The 17,267-nt window shown below is 47.8% G+C and overlaps 1 protein-coding gene across 2 annotated transcripts in view; it reads left to right on the top strand.

Moving 5' to 3' along the window:
* DRAM1 (DNA damage regulated autophagy modulator 1) overlaps positions 1 to 17,267 on the top strand; it is a 303,166-nt gene that overhangs the window by 258,644 nt on the left and 27,255 nt on the right. Inside the window, exon 6 of one of the 2 annotated variants that reach the window (XM_086919254.1) lies at positions 6,641 to 6,682. The exons of the other annotated variant lie outside the window; for it this stretch is intronic. Within the exon in view, the coding sequence (XP_086775380.1) occupies positions 6,641 to 6,682 (42 nt within the window). The remainder of the gene's footprint in view (positions 1 to 6,640; positions 6,683 to 17,267) is intronic. 2 annotated transcript variants of the gene reach the window in all.

Raw genomic sequence — 17,267 nt, 5'->3', positions numbered from 1 at the left:
CCACCAGTGGGCTCCAGACCGCGACCCATCATCGCAAAAATATTAAACTATCGAGATTGCGACGCCGCATTGCGCAAGGCACGTGAACTAGGGTCCCTGAAGCATCAGGGAATGGATATTTCACTGTACCCTGACTTCACTCAAACTGTCCAGGAAGAACGTAAGAGATACATGCAGGTTAAGCAGAAACTCTATGATTTGCAGATCCAATATGCTATGTTGTATCCGGCTCGGTTAAAGGTCACGGATGATGGAACTACAAAAATATTCAACGATCCCAAAGCTGTGTCGAAATATCTGCAACTGAGGAAGCCAAAAGGAGACCGCAGGAGATCGCCGAGGGACAGACAACAGGACCAGGGGCCCATGTCGGATGTAGCATGATGTGGCCAGCACTAAAGGACGAAGACACAGCGGAAGATAGCAACCTATCACAACTTGCTTGGGGACTCTTTTGACAATCTGCACCGCACGTACAGGGTAGTTGTGCCCCGGGCCGGCGAAAGAAATTGGTGCAGCCGGACGCAGTGTGCTTTCCATATCCTGTGATCCCCGAGTTGATGACATATGACTCAGATAAGTGGAATACAGGACATGTTGCATTATACGAAGACACGCTGTTTATTCTGTTTATGTGTTAGTTTGTTACAATACGCCTAGTGTTCGATACCACTAGCCTAAGTTGAGTTCGAGTTGGGAGTGCCGTCCACAGCCGCAGTGCACTTCCATGTTGAAAATGAAGCCTCCCCACCCAGGCACCTTAGGTGAAGGAGAGGCTACGGCCAGGCAGTTCTTGCCCACTTGTGAGCACCACACTTGTATGAGAACAGGGAGACAGGGAGGCGGAGGGAAGATGTCTTTGTCCGGGGATTTGAGACAAAGTGGCTGGGGGAGGGTCAGGGGGGAAAAAGTTAAAAACCGCCAAGCAGTAGCTGACACCACCACTAGCAGTTCACGCGTTGACAGAACGTCACACTTAGGCCATAATGCAAAATCTGCCCAATATTACTGGGTTGCATTAGATGATCATGGCGCACCAGGTTAGGACACTCACTCTTATGTCATGGAATGTGAGAGGCTTACAGGACCCACGTAAAATTAGGAAAGACTTGCATATCTAGATAGACCCAAGATAGACATTGCATGCATCCAGGAGACTCACACTGTACCCCGGAGGGAAAACAAGATAGGGTATAGATGGGCCCAATACAGGGTGGCATCATCCTATTCAAACTACGCCAGAGGCGTAATGACATTGGTAAAAGGCAACATCCCCTTTATACTTCATCGTACAATCACGGACGATCAGGGGCGCTATATAATATTGAGGGGAGATTTTGGTGGAACTGATCTTACAATAATCACGTCCTATGGTCCCAATGTAGACGATCCAGAATTTTATGATAGTCTCTGGATCAAACTCCGCGAAAAAACACCCGAATTAAGTAGTGTGGGACGGTGACTTCAATACCTGTTTAGACCCAATGCTGGATAGAGCTACTGGGACTGACAAACATGGGAGGCGCGCAGCACGATCTCTCCTTGAGGGCATGCACGAGTGGGCTATGATAGATGTGTGGCGACTGAGACACCCAGGGAGGAAGGGGGGCACATGCACTTCACTAACACACAACTACTGGTCAAGAATAGATTATTGGTTGATCACACACGAAGCGGGGACGTGGGTCACGGAGGTGGAACATCTACCTAAAACCCTGTCCGATCACTCCCCTGTGAAGCTGGTGATGGCCATACCCACTCATACCCCAAGACAGTTCACTTGGCGACTTAGGCGGTCAGCACTGCAGGATCAGGTTTTCCTGGAGGACTTGAGACAGGCCATAGTAGAGTTTTTCCAGATAAATGGGGGCACGGTAAAGAGCTACAAAACTTTGTGGGAAGCCTTCAAGGTGACCATAAGGGGGCATTGTATAAATAAGCATGCAGGCATATTAAGGGATATCAGACAGCAGTTGCTGATGGTAGAGAGGGATATTCGGACTCTAGAGCTGGAATACGCTGACACCCTACAGAGTTCTATATTAGCGGATATACGAAATAAACTGAACAAGTATCATGAATACGCTGACACAGAGGTACAATATCTTTCCAAGCAGCATAGAGCTAGAGCGTACGGAGAGGGAGGGAGACCAGGCAGGACCTTGTCACGAACTATCAAACCACTAAAGAACACTTCCCTGATAGTGCAAATTACAGACGAACAACATGGTCGGTTTTATGATACCCCCTCCATACTGGAACAGTTTCGCACATACTATTCCACGCTATACACTACTAAAACAGCGCATGCATCACCGAACATTCACGATTACCTAGACGATGTGGGCCTCGCATGGCTCTCGGACTCACACAGGGAGTGTCTGGAACACCATATAATGGAGGAGGAATTTAAAGAGGCGATAGCTTCGCTGCCAAATAACAAAGCCGTGGGGCTGGATGGACTCCCTGGGGAGTTCTATAAGGAATACGGGGACCTTCTGATCCCGTGGCTAGCACAGATGCTAGAAGACGCATATGAAGAAGGCGCTCTCCCACCCACGTTGCGTGAGGCACTGCTGATAGCACTCCCAAAGCCGGGCAAAGACCCCACACGTTGTGAATCTTACCGCCCTCTCTTCCTTATCAACACAGGCGTAAAAATACTCGCCAAAATTTTAGCAACCAGACTGCAACTACTGTTGAAGATGCTGAAACTCCCAGACCAGGCGGGGTTTATACCCACGCGCTCCACAACCCAAAACATAAGAACTATATTTGCAATGTACCACAGCCTGAACCCTGAGCTACCGGCAGTTGCCGCGTTACTTGACGCGGCTAAAGCCTTCGACTCGGTGGAGTGGGATTTCATGATGACAGTACTATCCAGGATGGGCTTTCCGCGAGCCTTCTTGAAATGGATAGCGCTGCTCTACGCGGAACCTAGAGCCACAGTGCGCATTAATGGGCATACCTCACAGCAGTTTGTGATAAGCCGAGGGACAAGGCAGGGATGTCTGCTGTCACCGATCCTCTTTGCACTCACGTTGGAGCCGCTAGCCTGTAAAATCAGACAGAATCACCAAGAAACGGCACTCCAGTTTAGCTTACGCCCTGTGAGCATATCGCTCTATGCGCAGGATATGGTTCTGTATGTCAGACGGCCGGGCACGAACCTAAACCCGCTGATTAGGGAGTATATCAAATTCGAACAATACTCAGGTCTCAATATCAACTGGGATAAATCTGTAGTGATCCCCTTAACACCGGCGACACTCGAACCCTAAATGGATTACCCACTGAAACGGAGCTCAGACCCAGTAAAGTACTTAGGAGTCTGGGTGCACAGGGATCCAGAAACGGTTGTTAGGGAAAATTATGGAGTGGCAGTGGACAAGCTTGAGGACCAAATTAATAGATGGATTAAACTGCCTCTGTCAATAGCGGACCGTATAGCACTCCAGAAAATGGTGGTGTTACCCCGGTTCCTATACCTGTTCTGGAACATACCAATATGGCTCACGCGTCATTTTTTACAAGACTGCGCGCAGTGCAGCAAAGGCTTACATGGGCGGGGAAGCCTGGAGGCTTATTGGCGGGAGGTGACGGAGGCGATATCCCAAATGCTATCTGAACCACTCCCTAACATGCCCACTACCTGTCTGTTAGGAATGTATAAGATTAAGCAATTTAGGCGGCGTAAATTGGCGGCGGTGGCGCTGTTATTGGCGAAAAGACGTATTGCCATGAAATGGGGTAGCAAGCGACCACCCAGGTTCAAAGACCGACTGTCTGACTTATCATATTGCAGATAAACACTGAATACATATGAGGAAGATCTGCCGCTGGCATCTAGACCGAAAGACTACTTGCAATATGTAGACTACTTGCAACAGCAATCAGTAGACCCCTCAGAGGTACAAGAGGGAGGGAAAACTAAGATCACCTAGGGATATGGACTGGAGGAATGAACCCTAGCCTCACTGGACATGTCAATATAATGACTATGGGTAATGAGAGCCTAACGAGTTATCATAATGGAAAACTAACAGGAGCAAAAAGACACCTATGGTACTGTTTGGTAGACGGCTGTTGACAACGACGTGATGTAAAAATGTTGATAACTGTTATTTATAATATGCTAACGAATGTAATGTAAACTGCACATATATTGCATTGTAAGATTTATTGCTGAAAAGGTGATTACTGCTTGGTGAATAAAAAAAAACAAACAAAAAAAAAAACTCTTCCAGCATGGATATCATTTATGTGGCGGGCAACAGGGTATGACTTATCTTCGTTCTTCACTGGCCTAAGGTACTGTAGGATCCTGACATGGACCATGTGGATTGTACTCCCTGCATAGTGCCTGGGGCAAGTGTACTGGAGGACCTACACCACATGGTCGCTTTTACAGTAGGAAAAGTGTGGAATTTTCCATGTTTGTTAAACAATGGTAGTTGAATTTTCTTTTTGTTAATCCCATGTCTGCATGCCTTGCATTTAAAGCATTTGTTAAAACCTGGACTGGCCTTCAACCAACTCTCTGTTTCAACTATTTCTCTGCTATTTTTCACCAGTTGTTGCCTCATGGACATGGCTCGCCTAAATGAGATGAGCGGTTTGCGGGAAACTAGAGTATTCAGCACTGAGTCCCCTTCTACCAGATGCCAGTGCCTATTCATGCAGTCCATCACCCTTGTATGATAGGCATTGTATAGGTTTATCATCCTCACTTTCTGTGCCTTTTCACTTTTCAATAGCTTCACTCCTTTTTCTTACTCTTTGAATAATATGTCTTCTCTAAGTATCCCATCTACTTTCACCAATGCCTGGTCCAAAACTAGCTGTATATATAGCGTCACTCTTTGATTCTTACTGTTAAATCAGTTTGAGCTTGCTTAAGAGAGCTAGCCTCGCTGCAGTTTCGCTTCATGCGTAGATGATCCGCGTAGGGGTGGACTGATGTTACTTGTAAAGGTCAAACTTAATTATTTGTATTGATAATTATTTTATATTAAGTAGTTATTAATTGGTAATTAATTTGTATTAATTGGTAATTCATTTTAATTAATGTATTAATTGGTAAGTATATTAAGTGTATTAATTTATTATTGAAGTGTGTTGTGAGGTTATAGGGCAATAGGGTGGGAAGCAATTTAACTGTAATTAAGTAATTATTTTATTATTGAGTGTTGATAATTAATTTATTGTTAATTAAATATTAATTGGTAATAACGTTGTAATAATTAATACTGTTTTATGGAAATTAATGTATTGTTCATTAATTATTTATTATTAGAAATTACATTTGATTAATTATAATGTATTGGTATTTATCAATACTTTAATGTTAATTAATTATTAATTGGTAAAAAATATATAATGATTGTTTCTTGCTTTTGAAAATTAATTAGTTTTACTTCATTCTAATTTTCAATAATTGTTATTTAATTGTTTTTATCATTAATTTAATTGTTACTTAATTATTAATTGGTAATTATTTGTAATTATTTATTGGTATTGTTAATTACTTTATTGTTATTTAATATTTAAATTATTATTTATTAAAAAAAATATTCTAATTATTAGTAAAGTATTTTAACCCATATGCTATCCAACACTTTCCCTACTGTTGCACTCTCTGGAGTTGGAATAGTAATTTTTACCCCTACGCTATCTAACACTTTCCCTACTGGTGCACCCTCTGGAGTTAGAATAGTAATTTTAACCCCTACACTATCCAGCACTTTCCTTACTGTTGCACCCTCTGAAGTTGAATAGTAATTTTTACCCCTACGCTATCCAACACTTTCCCTACTGTTGCACTCGCTGGAGTTGAATAGTAATTTTTACCCTTACGCTATCCAACACTTTCCCTACTTTTGCACTCGCTGGAGTGATAATAGTAATTGTTACCCCCACACTATCCAATATTTACTGTTTTAGTTAATGTAGTGTATAATTTATTTTAAAACATTTTTATTTGTTATATATAGTTTTGATATTTTAATTTATATTATTGTTGTATGTGTATGTATTTATAATTTATAAACTGTTTTTTAACAATTTATAAGCTATTATATTAATTAATTGTAAATATTATTAAGTAAGCATATATATTATGTTGTATATTTTTTTTACATTATATGTATCACTTATCATTTTAAACATATTTTAACTATGTTTATTTTAAATATATATTTTATTTATTTAATTTCACATTATTGTTAAACATAAAAAAACGATATTTTTAACAACAATATTTTTGACAACAATATTTTTTTTCGATATTTTTGTACTTACCATGAATTAGATATGATTTCCATATTCTTGGCATCGATATTCTGCCTCCGATATTTTTAACGTCAATATTTTTGATGTCGATATTCTGTCAGATGTTTGAATTTACACATCCCTATGGCATTCTAGTTCCAGTATTCTGAGCCATCTGTAGCTTGTTAATTGGGTATTTAGCAATCACTGCATACAGACTGTTTGCATAGTGTAGAAACAACTTTACCATAGAACCCAAAATTATGGACCTGTATTGCTGGATGGATATGGTAGATCACAGCTACACCCAGTGCTATTTCATTTATTCTATACTTTTGAAATTTCATGTTTCTTGTATTCATTGCAGACTGCAAGAGCCCATGGTAAACATCACAGTTTATCTGAATCGGTAAGTACAAATATACATTTTTTTCTGTGTAGTTAATATGTGAGAACTGTAGTACTCCCTTAGCAAACCATGATTTAAAATTAATGAGAGAACTTTAGGAGAAAAAGATTATATAGTTTTCAAATGTATACCAGATACAATGTATTGTGTACTGCAAGAATCACACATCGCCTTTTGAATTTGTAATACAAATTTGAATTGCACGCAGTAATCCACATACCTTCTATGCTATGAACTTACAGTCCATGTTCCCACAACAAACAAGAGAAAACAAACCAACCACAGTGAACCACAGGTTGCTTAATGAACTCATGTGACCTCTGCTAATAAGGTGTGATAGGAGATAGATACTAATACACATCTTAGTACTACACTGTATTAAAAGCTCCTGAGATGTAAAGAAATGACAAGTACAATGCTATGCACCCCATTAAATAACAATTCATTAAAAAAACTAATTGTGTACAGCAATGGGACTTCCTCAAAAAAAGATCAGAAGTCCCCTTGGCTCTTCTCTGCATTCCTCCATCGTGCTAGAAGAATGGAGCAGGATGGCATTCCCGGCAGCAGAGCCACCACCAGCCCAGCCATTGTGAGTGTCATGTAAGCAATGTGACAATTTGCTAAATTTAGGTTTGTTAATCCACCACCATTTGTAGCACACCAACTCTATGCAAGAATTCTACGTAAACTATAATTGTCTTACAATGAACTTCAGAGAACAGCCCCTGGTGTGCTGAGAGAAAGCTTCCATTACATAAGCGACATTTGTTATGTGGGTACTAGAAATGTACTCCGAGCTTGGGAGTTGATTTGAAGTACCCACAAGCTGCAGCACCTATTACACCAAGCTGCCCTTGCACCATGTAATTTGTAATACAGAGATTTCTCCCAGGGTGGCTCCCACTGTGATGGCTTAAGCTGCCTGGAGGGAAAAGCATAGCTGGCATGATGACCATGTTTAAATGTGGTTTACTTTCCTCTGCCTGGGTGGTATAGGTGATCCTCCACTCACACCAGCAGATGTAATCTCTGCCGGCCTAAGTGTAGTGCTTGAAGGGAATCTTTCCTGGTCTCTCTGTGTTAAACTTGTCATTTTTGGCAGATATCCCCTTACTTATTTTGCTTTTTGGCCTCCTGTTTTTGACTTTGTCGTTGCTAGTTTAATGTCTCTGTACACTTTTTCACTGCTATTCAGGGCTAAAGTGAAAGTGCGCCTACTGTAAATTGTGTTATGATTGGCTTTCCATTGTTGGTATATTTGATTTACTAGCAAATCCCTAGAACAGTACACTGTGGGGCCGATTCCGATCCGGAAAAATTACCGTCTGTACGAATCGCATCCGGAGCCGTCTCCATACGACTCGTACACACGCCGTACGACCCAACGCGTACGATCCAGACCGGTGTATCAGGACGCGAGTCGTACGGTCCACGTCAGGTAAGGGCGATTCGTATGGAAAAGCGCACAATCATATATATATACACAGTATGGTGCGTATCTCCCATGATCGCAGGGGTACGATCATGGGGGGTACGCGTCGTACTTCGTCGTACGTATGGGGGGCGTTGCAGGGTACAATTCGTACAGGAAAAACGCTCCGAACGGCTATTCGGAGTGCTTTTTACCGGATCGGAATCGGCCCCCTTGCGTGCCCAGGGACTTTAAATTAAATGCTACTAGTGCTCCTGCATTTTTTTCAAAGAACAAGGGAGACCCAAAGGAATATCACTAGGGACCTTGGGCAGTTACGTATTTCAAAAGACAGTGGTCCCTAGTAGTTCAGGGATTAGGCAGAATTGATGGACATACACTCAATAGTCAGTATGACCTTTGTCCAGCAGGACAGGTTTTTATTTTAAGAGATATGGAAAACATAAAAGGATTTTTTACAAGGTGGGTACAACCAGTAACCCACAGGGGACAAGACAAAACAGGGGGGTAAACTTGACGCAACAAAGGCGGTCTGTGCTAGTATCTCAGTGAACAGACAATGGTAAAGTACAAAGCATCATTGTGAACAATTTTCTATTTGTAGGGTACATATGATGCTACTATGTCGACGGCGTTTCGATGCCTACACACAGATACATGGCATCATCTTCAGGACAAAGAATCCCGCCATTTTGTATCCTGCATGGACAAGGAGCAGCCAAACCAGGAATGAGACACGATTGGTCCGGTCTCGTATTTAGAGGCTCCCTTGCCCTGGTTTGGATACTATTGTGCTCCTAAACCCTTCAATTTCCTTACTTGCTTTGAATCCAAAAGCATAGGTACTGCTTAACAGACTACTTTGTGGACCACAATATTGGCCCCAAAAAACTGTTATGCTTTCAAGACAAACAAATTAATTCTTTGTCCTGAAGATGATGCCATGTATCTGTGTGTAGGCATCGAAACGCCGTCGACATAGTAGCATCATATGTACCCTACAAATAGAAAATTGTTCACAATGATGCTTTGTACTTTACCATTGTCTGTTCACTGAGATACTAGCACAGACCGCCTTTGTTGCGTCAAGTTTACCCCCCTGTTTTGTCTTGTCCCCTGTGGGTTACTGGTTGTACCCACCTTGTAAAAAATCCTTTTATGTTTTCCATATCTCTTAAAATAAAAACCTGTCCTGCTGGACAAAGGTCATACTGACTATTGAGTGTATGTCCATCAATTCTGCCTAATCCCTGAACTACTAGGGACCACTGTCTTTTGAAATACTAGTGCTCCTGCAGCACTGGTTGTGCCACCCACACAAGTAGCCTTTCAAAGGTGTCTCAGACCTGCCACTCCTGTGTCTGTGTGCTTTTTGTACTGCCATGTTGACCTAGCCAGTGCACCCACTTGGCAGGCCCTAAACTTTTCTAACATGTAAGTCACCCCTAAGGGAGGCCCAAGGTAGCCCTGTGGCAGGGTGTAGTGTATGTGAAACGTAGGACATATAGTAGTGCTTTTTACATGTCCTGATATTTAAATACTGCCAATTCCGTTTTTCACTATTGAAAGGCTGTCTTTCCCATAGGTTAACATGGGAGCCGCCTTGTAATATCTTACAAGTGTAACTTTCCACTGGGACAAGATAGAGAAATGGAGCTAAGGCACTATAAACTCAGAATATAATAACACACCTTTTAGTGAAGGTGGTTTTTAAATTGTGTGTTTGAAAAAGCCACTTTTAGAAAGTAGGCATTTTTTTACTGAACCGTCCTGTGTGCCTCTGCCTGTCCGTGTACTCACTGTCTAGTTTTGGAGTGACAGGAGCCATGTGCATTCACACAATACAGTCACAAGTGGGATTGAGGTGTGTCCTGCCTTTCCTGTGTGACTCATAGCCAGGATGAATAGAACTTACTGCATTTAGAGTAGTGGGAGGAATTTTTCACTAGCACCTGAATAAGCTGTGTGTGCTGTGCACTGTGCTGTCTCCACCTCCTGTAATGAAGCTGGACCAGGGCGGACAGAACTGTTTTTTACTGAACTCAGAGACTTTCTGCCTAAAACTTCAAAGGGAAAAGTAGTAAAAATATTGGGCCCCAACCCCAGAACTTTAAATTTAAATTTGTTTTATTGATTTCAAAAGTAAAGACAGGCAATGCGTTGCAATAGAAAGGCATCATATATATAAAGCGGTCGAGACAGACATGCAAGTCTTCTCCACAAATCAAACTGTAAGCAAGATACATGTGCCCAGTCATAGGTACCATGCAAAAACTGCAATTGCTGTGCCTGGTAGAGAAGCAAAACTTTAGAAACAGAAACAAAAAACCCCCTTCCCGCCCCAACCCCCCCCCCCCCCGCCCCAACCAATGTGCCATACCAGTAAGACATTCGCCAAGGTGCCATTATTATGTTTAGTGCATCCCTTCATGTGACAAAATGTGTTGTGATGCAGCCTGCATAGCGATCCCCATCTGACAACCCTGCATTGATTTCAGGGGGAAGGTAAGTGCATTGGGAAGGCCTAGTATGGTGTAAGCTGGGAATCACGGGATTTCAGTGTCAAATGTACTGTCCATATCATCCAAGACCGCTCTCCAATAGTCCCTAACTTCTCGACATTTCCAGAGGAGATGAGTCATGGTGCCCCGTTCCCCGCACCCTCTCCAGCAGAGCGCGCTGCGAGTTGGATTCCCTTTGTTGAGCCGAACAGGGTTGAGGTGCCAGTAAAGGGCCAGTTTCACTACTGCCTCCCTGCCTGCGGTGTTGCGTGTGGTGTGGGAGGCTCTATAATATATGTAGCTCCGTTCCCGTTTTGTCAGGGTCTTCCCTAGCTCCGCCTCCCAGCGCCCCTGTCCCGCCGCTCGACCTGATGCAGTGTGGGGGGTGTGAGCATTTTGTAGAGTTCCGAGATGAGATGTTTGTCTGATTCCTTCGTCACTAGCCACCTCTCGAACTCTGTCATACGTCTGCCAACTGAGGAGGCGTAGTCCGGGTGCGTGAGCCAGTGGCAGATTTGAAAGTATTGGAAAAGGTGAGGGGAGACAACATCATATCCCTGTGATAGATCAGAGAGGGAAATAAAGCCCTGCAGATCAAAAAGATGACCCGCCGATCGTCAACTCGTACCGCGCCACTGTGAGAAGGTGCGGGGGTCAGTGCCCGGTGGGAACTCCGGGTTGTCTAGGAGGGGAGTGAGCAGGGAGGGAAGGTCGTCAGGCCTCTCTTCACGGCAACCGTGTCCCAGACATGCATGATGGTACGGGTGATGGGAGACCTCTGGAGGTACCGCGGTCTGTTATGCCGGAGAAGGAACAGAATCTTCAAAAGGGATGTCTGAGCCATCGCCCTATCTTGAAACAACCATCGTTTTTCAGATTCCGGCCTGTACCACTCCACCAAATAGCAGAGTTGGGAGGCCTGGAAATATTGCTGGAGGTTGGGGATCCCAAGATCTCCCTCATCTATGCCCCGAAATGCCAACTATTTGTGTAAGCGCGGTCGTTTCCCCCCCTCAAATGAAGTATTAAAGGGCCGCCTGTAGGATTGCGATAGCGCCAGCCGGGGGCAGTCCTGGAATGGTTTGAAAGATATACCATATCTTAGGCAGGGCTGACACCTTCACTGCCGCAACTCGCCCTAACAGGGAGAGTGGCTGTTTGGACCATCTCGTGAGGTCGGCTCGAATCTGTGACGTGAGAGTCTCGTAGTTGAGGGCGACCGTCGAGTTCGTGGATGAAGTGAGGGCAATACCCAGGTATGGGAGTTGCGTATATGTCTGTAGGCGTCTTCCATACTCCGGTGCGCCAGCGAGGGAGTGGGCATTTCTGCCCAGGGGCAGTATCAGTGATTTCCCCCTGTTTATTTTTAAGCCGGATATGTCGCCGAAGGACTCTATTTCCTACAGAAATGCAGGAATTGAGTGTTCCGGGCGGTCAAGAGCAGCTATGATGTCATCGACGTATAGGCCGATCGTGTGAGGTTCCCTGCCAAAAGTAATGCCATGGATGTTAGGGTTGTCACGGATCCTTTGCGCTAGGAGCTCAACATACAGAGCAAATAAAAGAGGCGAGAGTGGGCACCCTTGCCTCGTGCCCCGCTGGATCTCGAAGGGGCTCGAGCGTAAACCGCCCAGGTGAACCCGCGCTTGAGGATGGTGATGACAGCTTGAGATCCAAGATTGGAAGCGGTTCCCGATCGGGAAGCGGGCTAGAACCCGCTGTAGGAAGGTCCAGTCCACCCGGTCGAACGCTTTTTCAGCATCGATGGCCAGCAGGGCTAAGTCCGATTGTTGGAAGTGGCCTTTGTCGGCCAGGTGAAGGTTCCGCTTAGTGTTGTCACTACACTGGCGGCTCAGGACAAAGACCGATTGGTCGGTCTCCAGGATCCCAGGCAGACAAGGACCAAGGCGCGCAGCTAGTATACCCATAAAAAGCTTCAGGTCCAAATTGAGAAGGGAGATAGGGCGAAACGCCGCGCATTGTGAAGGATCCTTGCCCGATTTGGGCAGCACTACGACTTCAGCCTCCAACATGTCCGGAGGGATGGAGCCCGGGCCACCGAAGGAGTTGAAAAGCCGAGTGAGAACAGGAGCAAGCAGCGAGCAGAAGGTTTTATAAAATTCGGCTGATAAGCCATCAGGTCCTGGGGACTTGAGGGGGCATAGGCGGGATATAGCTGCCACCACCTCATCCAAACGAATGGGGGCCTCTAAGGTTTCAACACTCGTCGGAGAGAGCGCAGTGATCTCCGCAGTCTCCAGGAAGGAATCAATGGCCGTGTTCGAAAGGGTGTCGGCTTGGTATAGCGAGGCGTAAAAGTCCCGAAACGCCTCCGCGACCTGTGCCTCCCTTTCGATTTCAACGCCGTGCCCATCTTTGAGGTTTAAGATTTTCGAGCGCTGGGTTTTAGCTTTCAGCGCGCTGGCTAGTAGGCGACCATTCCTGTTTCCCCCAACATAGTACGTGTGGCGAAGGCGGAGAGCAGCAAACTCTGCCCTGTCCGTATCTAGGCTGGCCAATAGGGCCCTAGCAGCTTTCAGTTGCTTTCACACCCGTGGAGCCCTGGTACGACTGTGAACCCTCTCGAATTCAGAAACTTGGGAAGTGAGGTTCTCTCTTTTCGCCTTGCGTTCTTTAGCCTCCGCCACCGCTATCGCGATGAGTTCACCTCGGGCTACCGATTTCAGGGCCCCCAACAGGGCCGAGGCCGGCGTCTCGGGGGAGTCGTTAATGGCTAAGTTATCAGTGATGCACTTGTGGAGTTGCTTGGTGACCTCTGGACGGTGCAGGAGAGTTTCACGCAGCCGCCATCTCCCCGGGGGGCGGCTAGGTTTGGGAATCGCAAGTAGTAGCTCAACGGCATCACGTTGGAGATAGCTGCTGGGACAATACCAATGTCTGTGAGGCTAGTGGTTAAATCCGAGGAGCCGAGGAAGTGATCAAGCCTTATATAGGTGTGGTGCACATGTGAGTAATAGGTGAATTGGGACGCCCCTGTGTGTTTGGCCCTCCAGAGGTCCACCAGACCCTGATCGCTCAGCCAAGCCTTATCCGGGGGTTGAGAGGTTGCCTGTGTCTCCGTACCAATGTCCAGATCTATCCATGTTAGTGTCCATCACCAGATTAAGATCCCCCCCCCCCCCCCAGGAGCAGGAGAGAGTTAGGGGACTGAAGTGTTTCGGAAATGGCGCCTTTCAGAAAAGTTTCCCGTCCTGTGTTCGGGGCATACAGGGAACCAATTGTCAGCTGTTGGCTGCCTATCGAGAAGCTATGGGCGAGGAGCCTGCCTTTGATCTCCCCCAGTTTATCCCCCACCCGCCCCTGAAACCGCTTAGACACTAAAATGGCTACTCCTGCTCGTTTCACCTGGAGTGAGGAGAAAAACTGCTGGGGGAAAGCGCAGGAGCGCATCCTATGCCAATCCTTCGCAAGTCTCTTGGAGTAAGCAGATCTCTGCCCCTGAGTTTTCCAGGTATGAAATTACTGCCCTGTGCTTAATGGGATTGTTTAAGCCCTTCACATTAAGAGTTAAAACCTTAAAAACTGAATTAGTCATCTCGGGTCAAGTGGATAAAGAGCGCTGTATATGGAGAAAAACGCCACAATGTAAGACGAAAGTGGAAGGCAGTTGATCCATCTCTTGTAACCCCCCCAGCACACTGGTTCCCATCCTCAGCCCCTCTCGCTGCCCCGAACCCAACCCCAACTGAGGACCCCCCACCCCGCACCCCCTCCCATTCGAACTCCACCCTCCTCCGTTCCCAACCCTTCCAACCCGCCAACCCCCGGCCCCAACCCCAACCAACCCTCCCCCGACCCCCGACCCCCCTGAACCCCAACTGGGAAACCCCAAATGCAAACCATAGTCTCGGGCCTATCGGAACACAGTTCAGGCCCGTAGAGTTTCAGTGTGGAGGAGAACGTGGCAGTGGCAGTCCCAGTGGCTTCCCCGCCCTTCCCCCCGCTCAAGACAATGTTATGAAGGCAAATCCCTTGTCCATAGCGTCTCAAGGTGGGGCCGCAGGGTCTCTGACCACCGCCTGGACAGCCGCAGCCTGTTCCTGGGCCATAGTCGTCGGGTCAGGTTTAAGGACTGTTTTAGAAGAGTGTCGCTGCCGTACCTGTTGCCATCCGTTTCGGGATTGCTGTGCGGGCCCTTCCTGTGACCGTTGCCGACAGGCCTCCCTGGATCACTCATCCTCCGCTAAGTCGATACCCAGCATAGCGCATGTGTCTCGAAGCGATCGGAGTTGGTGCAATGCCCCTTTCCATTTGAAAATGAAGCTAAATGGGTGGCCCCAAGAGTAGGGCACCCGTTGTCTCGCAAAAAGGTTGTGGCCACCTTGAAGGCTCTCCTCTTCTGCAATGTGATGGCTGAGAGGTCCTGAAAGAGGGCTATGGGGTTGCCCCGGAAGTGAAGAGGTTGTTTCTGACGGGCCTCCTTCAAAATTTGTTCAAGGGGAAGTCCGGAAGGAAGGCTAGGAGGTCTGGAGGGGGGACGGGCGCACGCCGCGCTAAGCCAACCCTATGTGCGCGGTCAATGCGAATGTCAAACTCAGCGGGTTCCCCAAGGACCTCTCTGAACAGCTCCTGCAGATAACAAGTGACGCTGTTCCCTTCTGCTTTCAGTGGCACTCCCCTGACCCGTATGTTGTTTCTCCGGGAGCGGTTTTCAAGGTCCTCTGAGTGAGCCTGGAGGTCCACTTGTTGCTCCTGGAGGCGGAGGATTTCTTGTTGCAGTTGTTCCACCACCATACTGCGAGTTAGGTCCGCTTCCTCCATCATGGCCACGCGTTCCCCCAGACCGTCTACATCCCGGTGGAGCTCACCTTGTTCCACAGCCAAATCCTGTTTCAGGGCCTGGAAGTCGTCCCTCCGGGTGTTGAAAAGTGTTTTCAGGAAGGCTTTAGTGATGGGTGCCCCTTCGTCATCCTGTCGCGGGTTGTTGGCGGGTGTTGTGGGTGAGGGAGGCAGCTGGCTTTTCTCCCCCTTTGGGGCGCCCTTATTTAGCATGTCGGTGATAGTGCGCTTTCCCCTGCGCCCTGCGTTGGCAATACCGCCACTGTCCTGCCGTCTCCAGAAGGCTGGGGGATCAGTGTCGTCAATTAGATGTGATGCGGTGGATGAGCACTTCCAAGGTGGTGTAGCTCCCCAGCGGCGGCCAGATCAGGCTAGGGAGACAGGCATTCCCCCCAGGAGTCGCCTCACTTGGGGCTCTCCCATTTGTTCTCGGTCTGCCCGGTGAAAGGCTCGAGGTCGGGCCCCTCTGGACCCCGGGGTCTTTCTCACCTCCCAGTTGTGAGTTCCGCAGCTAGACAAGATGGGGCTCCAGACCACCGACAGAGCCGCGTGCTCGAGGCGGACCCCCAGATCTCTGTGGGCCTCTTCCTATCCGGTGGTATCCGGGTTTCTTCATGCCCAAAACCAGGGCAGTGCCGGTCCCCCAATCAGCTGTCAGGCAATGGGGGTCAGTTACCCCGTGTCCAGGTGTGCATGTGCTGCGGGGCCTGTGAGAGAGAACCCCCCCCGGTGTCCAGGCCGTAGGTAGCACTCCTCCTCCTCCCAGACTAGGCCCGAAGCCAGGACCTCGTGCCCAGTGACACCTCCCGTCGTATGTGCAGGCCGTTGTCCATCTCGGTCGTCCCCCAAAGTAAGCAGCAGGGCTTGGGGATCAGCTACACCGCATCAATGCTGGAGAGTGTTTCTGGGTCGCGGCAGGGAGCCCCCCCCCGGGACCACAGCCGCAGGCAGATCCTCTCCTCCACCCGGACCAGGCCCGGAGCCAGGGCCTCTATTTCAGCGATAGCTCACCAGAGTTAGATGGCCTTGGGTAGACCTCCTCTTTCTTCCGGAGCCAGGGCCTCAAGTTTGGCGACAGCCCACGTCGCACATGCAAGCCTCCGCCCCTCGTAAGCGACTTCCGAGGCGGGCAGCAGGTGATGGGGGTCAGCCACTCCTCTTCAGAGCGGACATTCACACCAGGGCTCGCGGCGGGGAGCTCCCTCCCAGGAGCACAGCTACAGGCAGGCCCCCTCTTTCGCCTGGACCAGGCCCGAAGCCGGGGCCTCAATTTTGGCGGTGGCTCACCGGAGGTATCTGGGGCTCCCGGCGTCACAGCTTGCGCATTGGGGCCCGCCCGAACATGCCGGGGCCCGGACCGTGCAGCGCCGTGATCTGCAGTTCTCCGTCAGTGTTTGGCTGGGCACCGGCCGTTTGGGGGCGGCATCGGGCATCTTCAGCTCAGCGCCGCCATTGCACCATTCTTCTGCAGCAGGGTACAAGGCTCCGGTGGTCGCGAGTTGGCCAGAGGTGCCCCGCCTCGAAGCACAGCCCAGCGGACCGGGATATCTGCAGTTTCAGGGATTTTGCCGGCTAGTAAAGGATCATTACGGGGTTCAGGGCCGGGGAGTCGGGTGAAGCCCGTCTTGTCAGGCTGCCATATTGGCCACGCCTCCAACCCCAGAACTTTAGAACGCATTTGGACTAAGGAACCTGCCAAGAAGAAGAGGTTGGAAAGCGGTGAGGAAGAACCACCACTTTGCTGTATGCTTTGCTGTGTTGGTCTGCAGTGGCTGATTCTGTTTTGGGCAGTGAAAGGACTGTACTGGACTTTCTGCAACTTATTTTCCTGAGTTTCTCCAAAGATTTG

The sequence above is a fragment of the Lissotriton vulgaris genome, chromosome 1_1, assembly GCF_964263255.1.
Source record: "Lissotriton vulgaris chromosome 1_1, aLisVul1.2, whole genome shotgun sequence".
Lineage (NCBI taxonomy): Eukaryota > Metazoa > Chordata > Amphibia > Caudata > Salamandridae > Lissotriton > Lissotriton vulgaris.
Note: the sequence above shows the minus strand (reverse complement) of the source record. Positions and strands in the feature narration are given on the sequence as shown.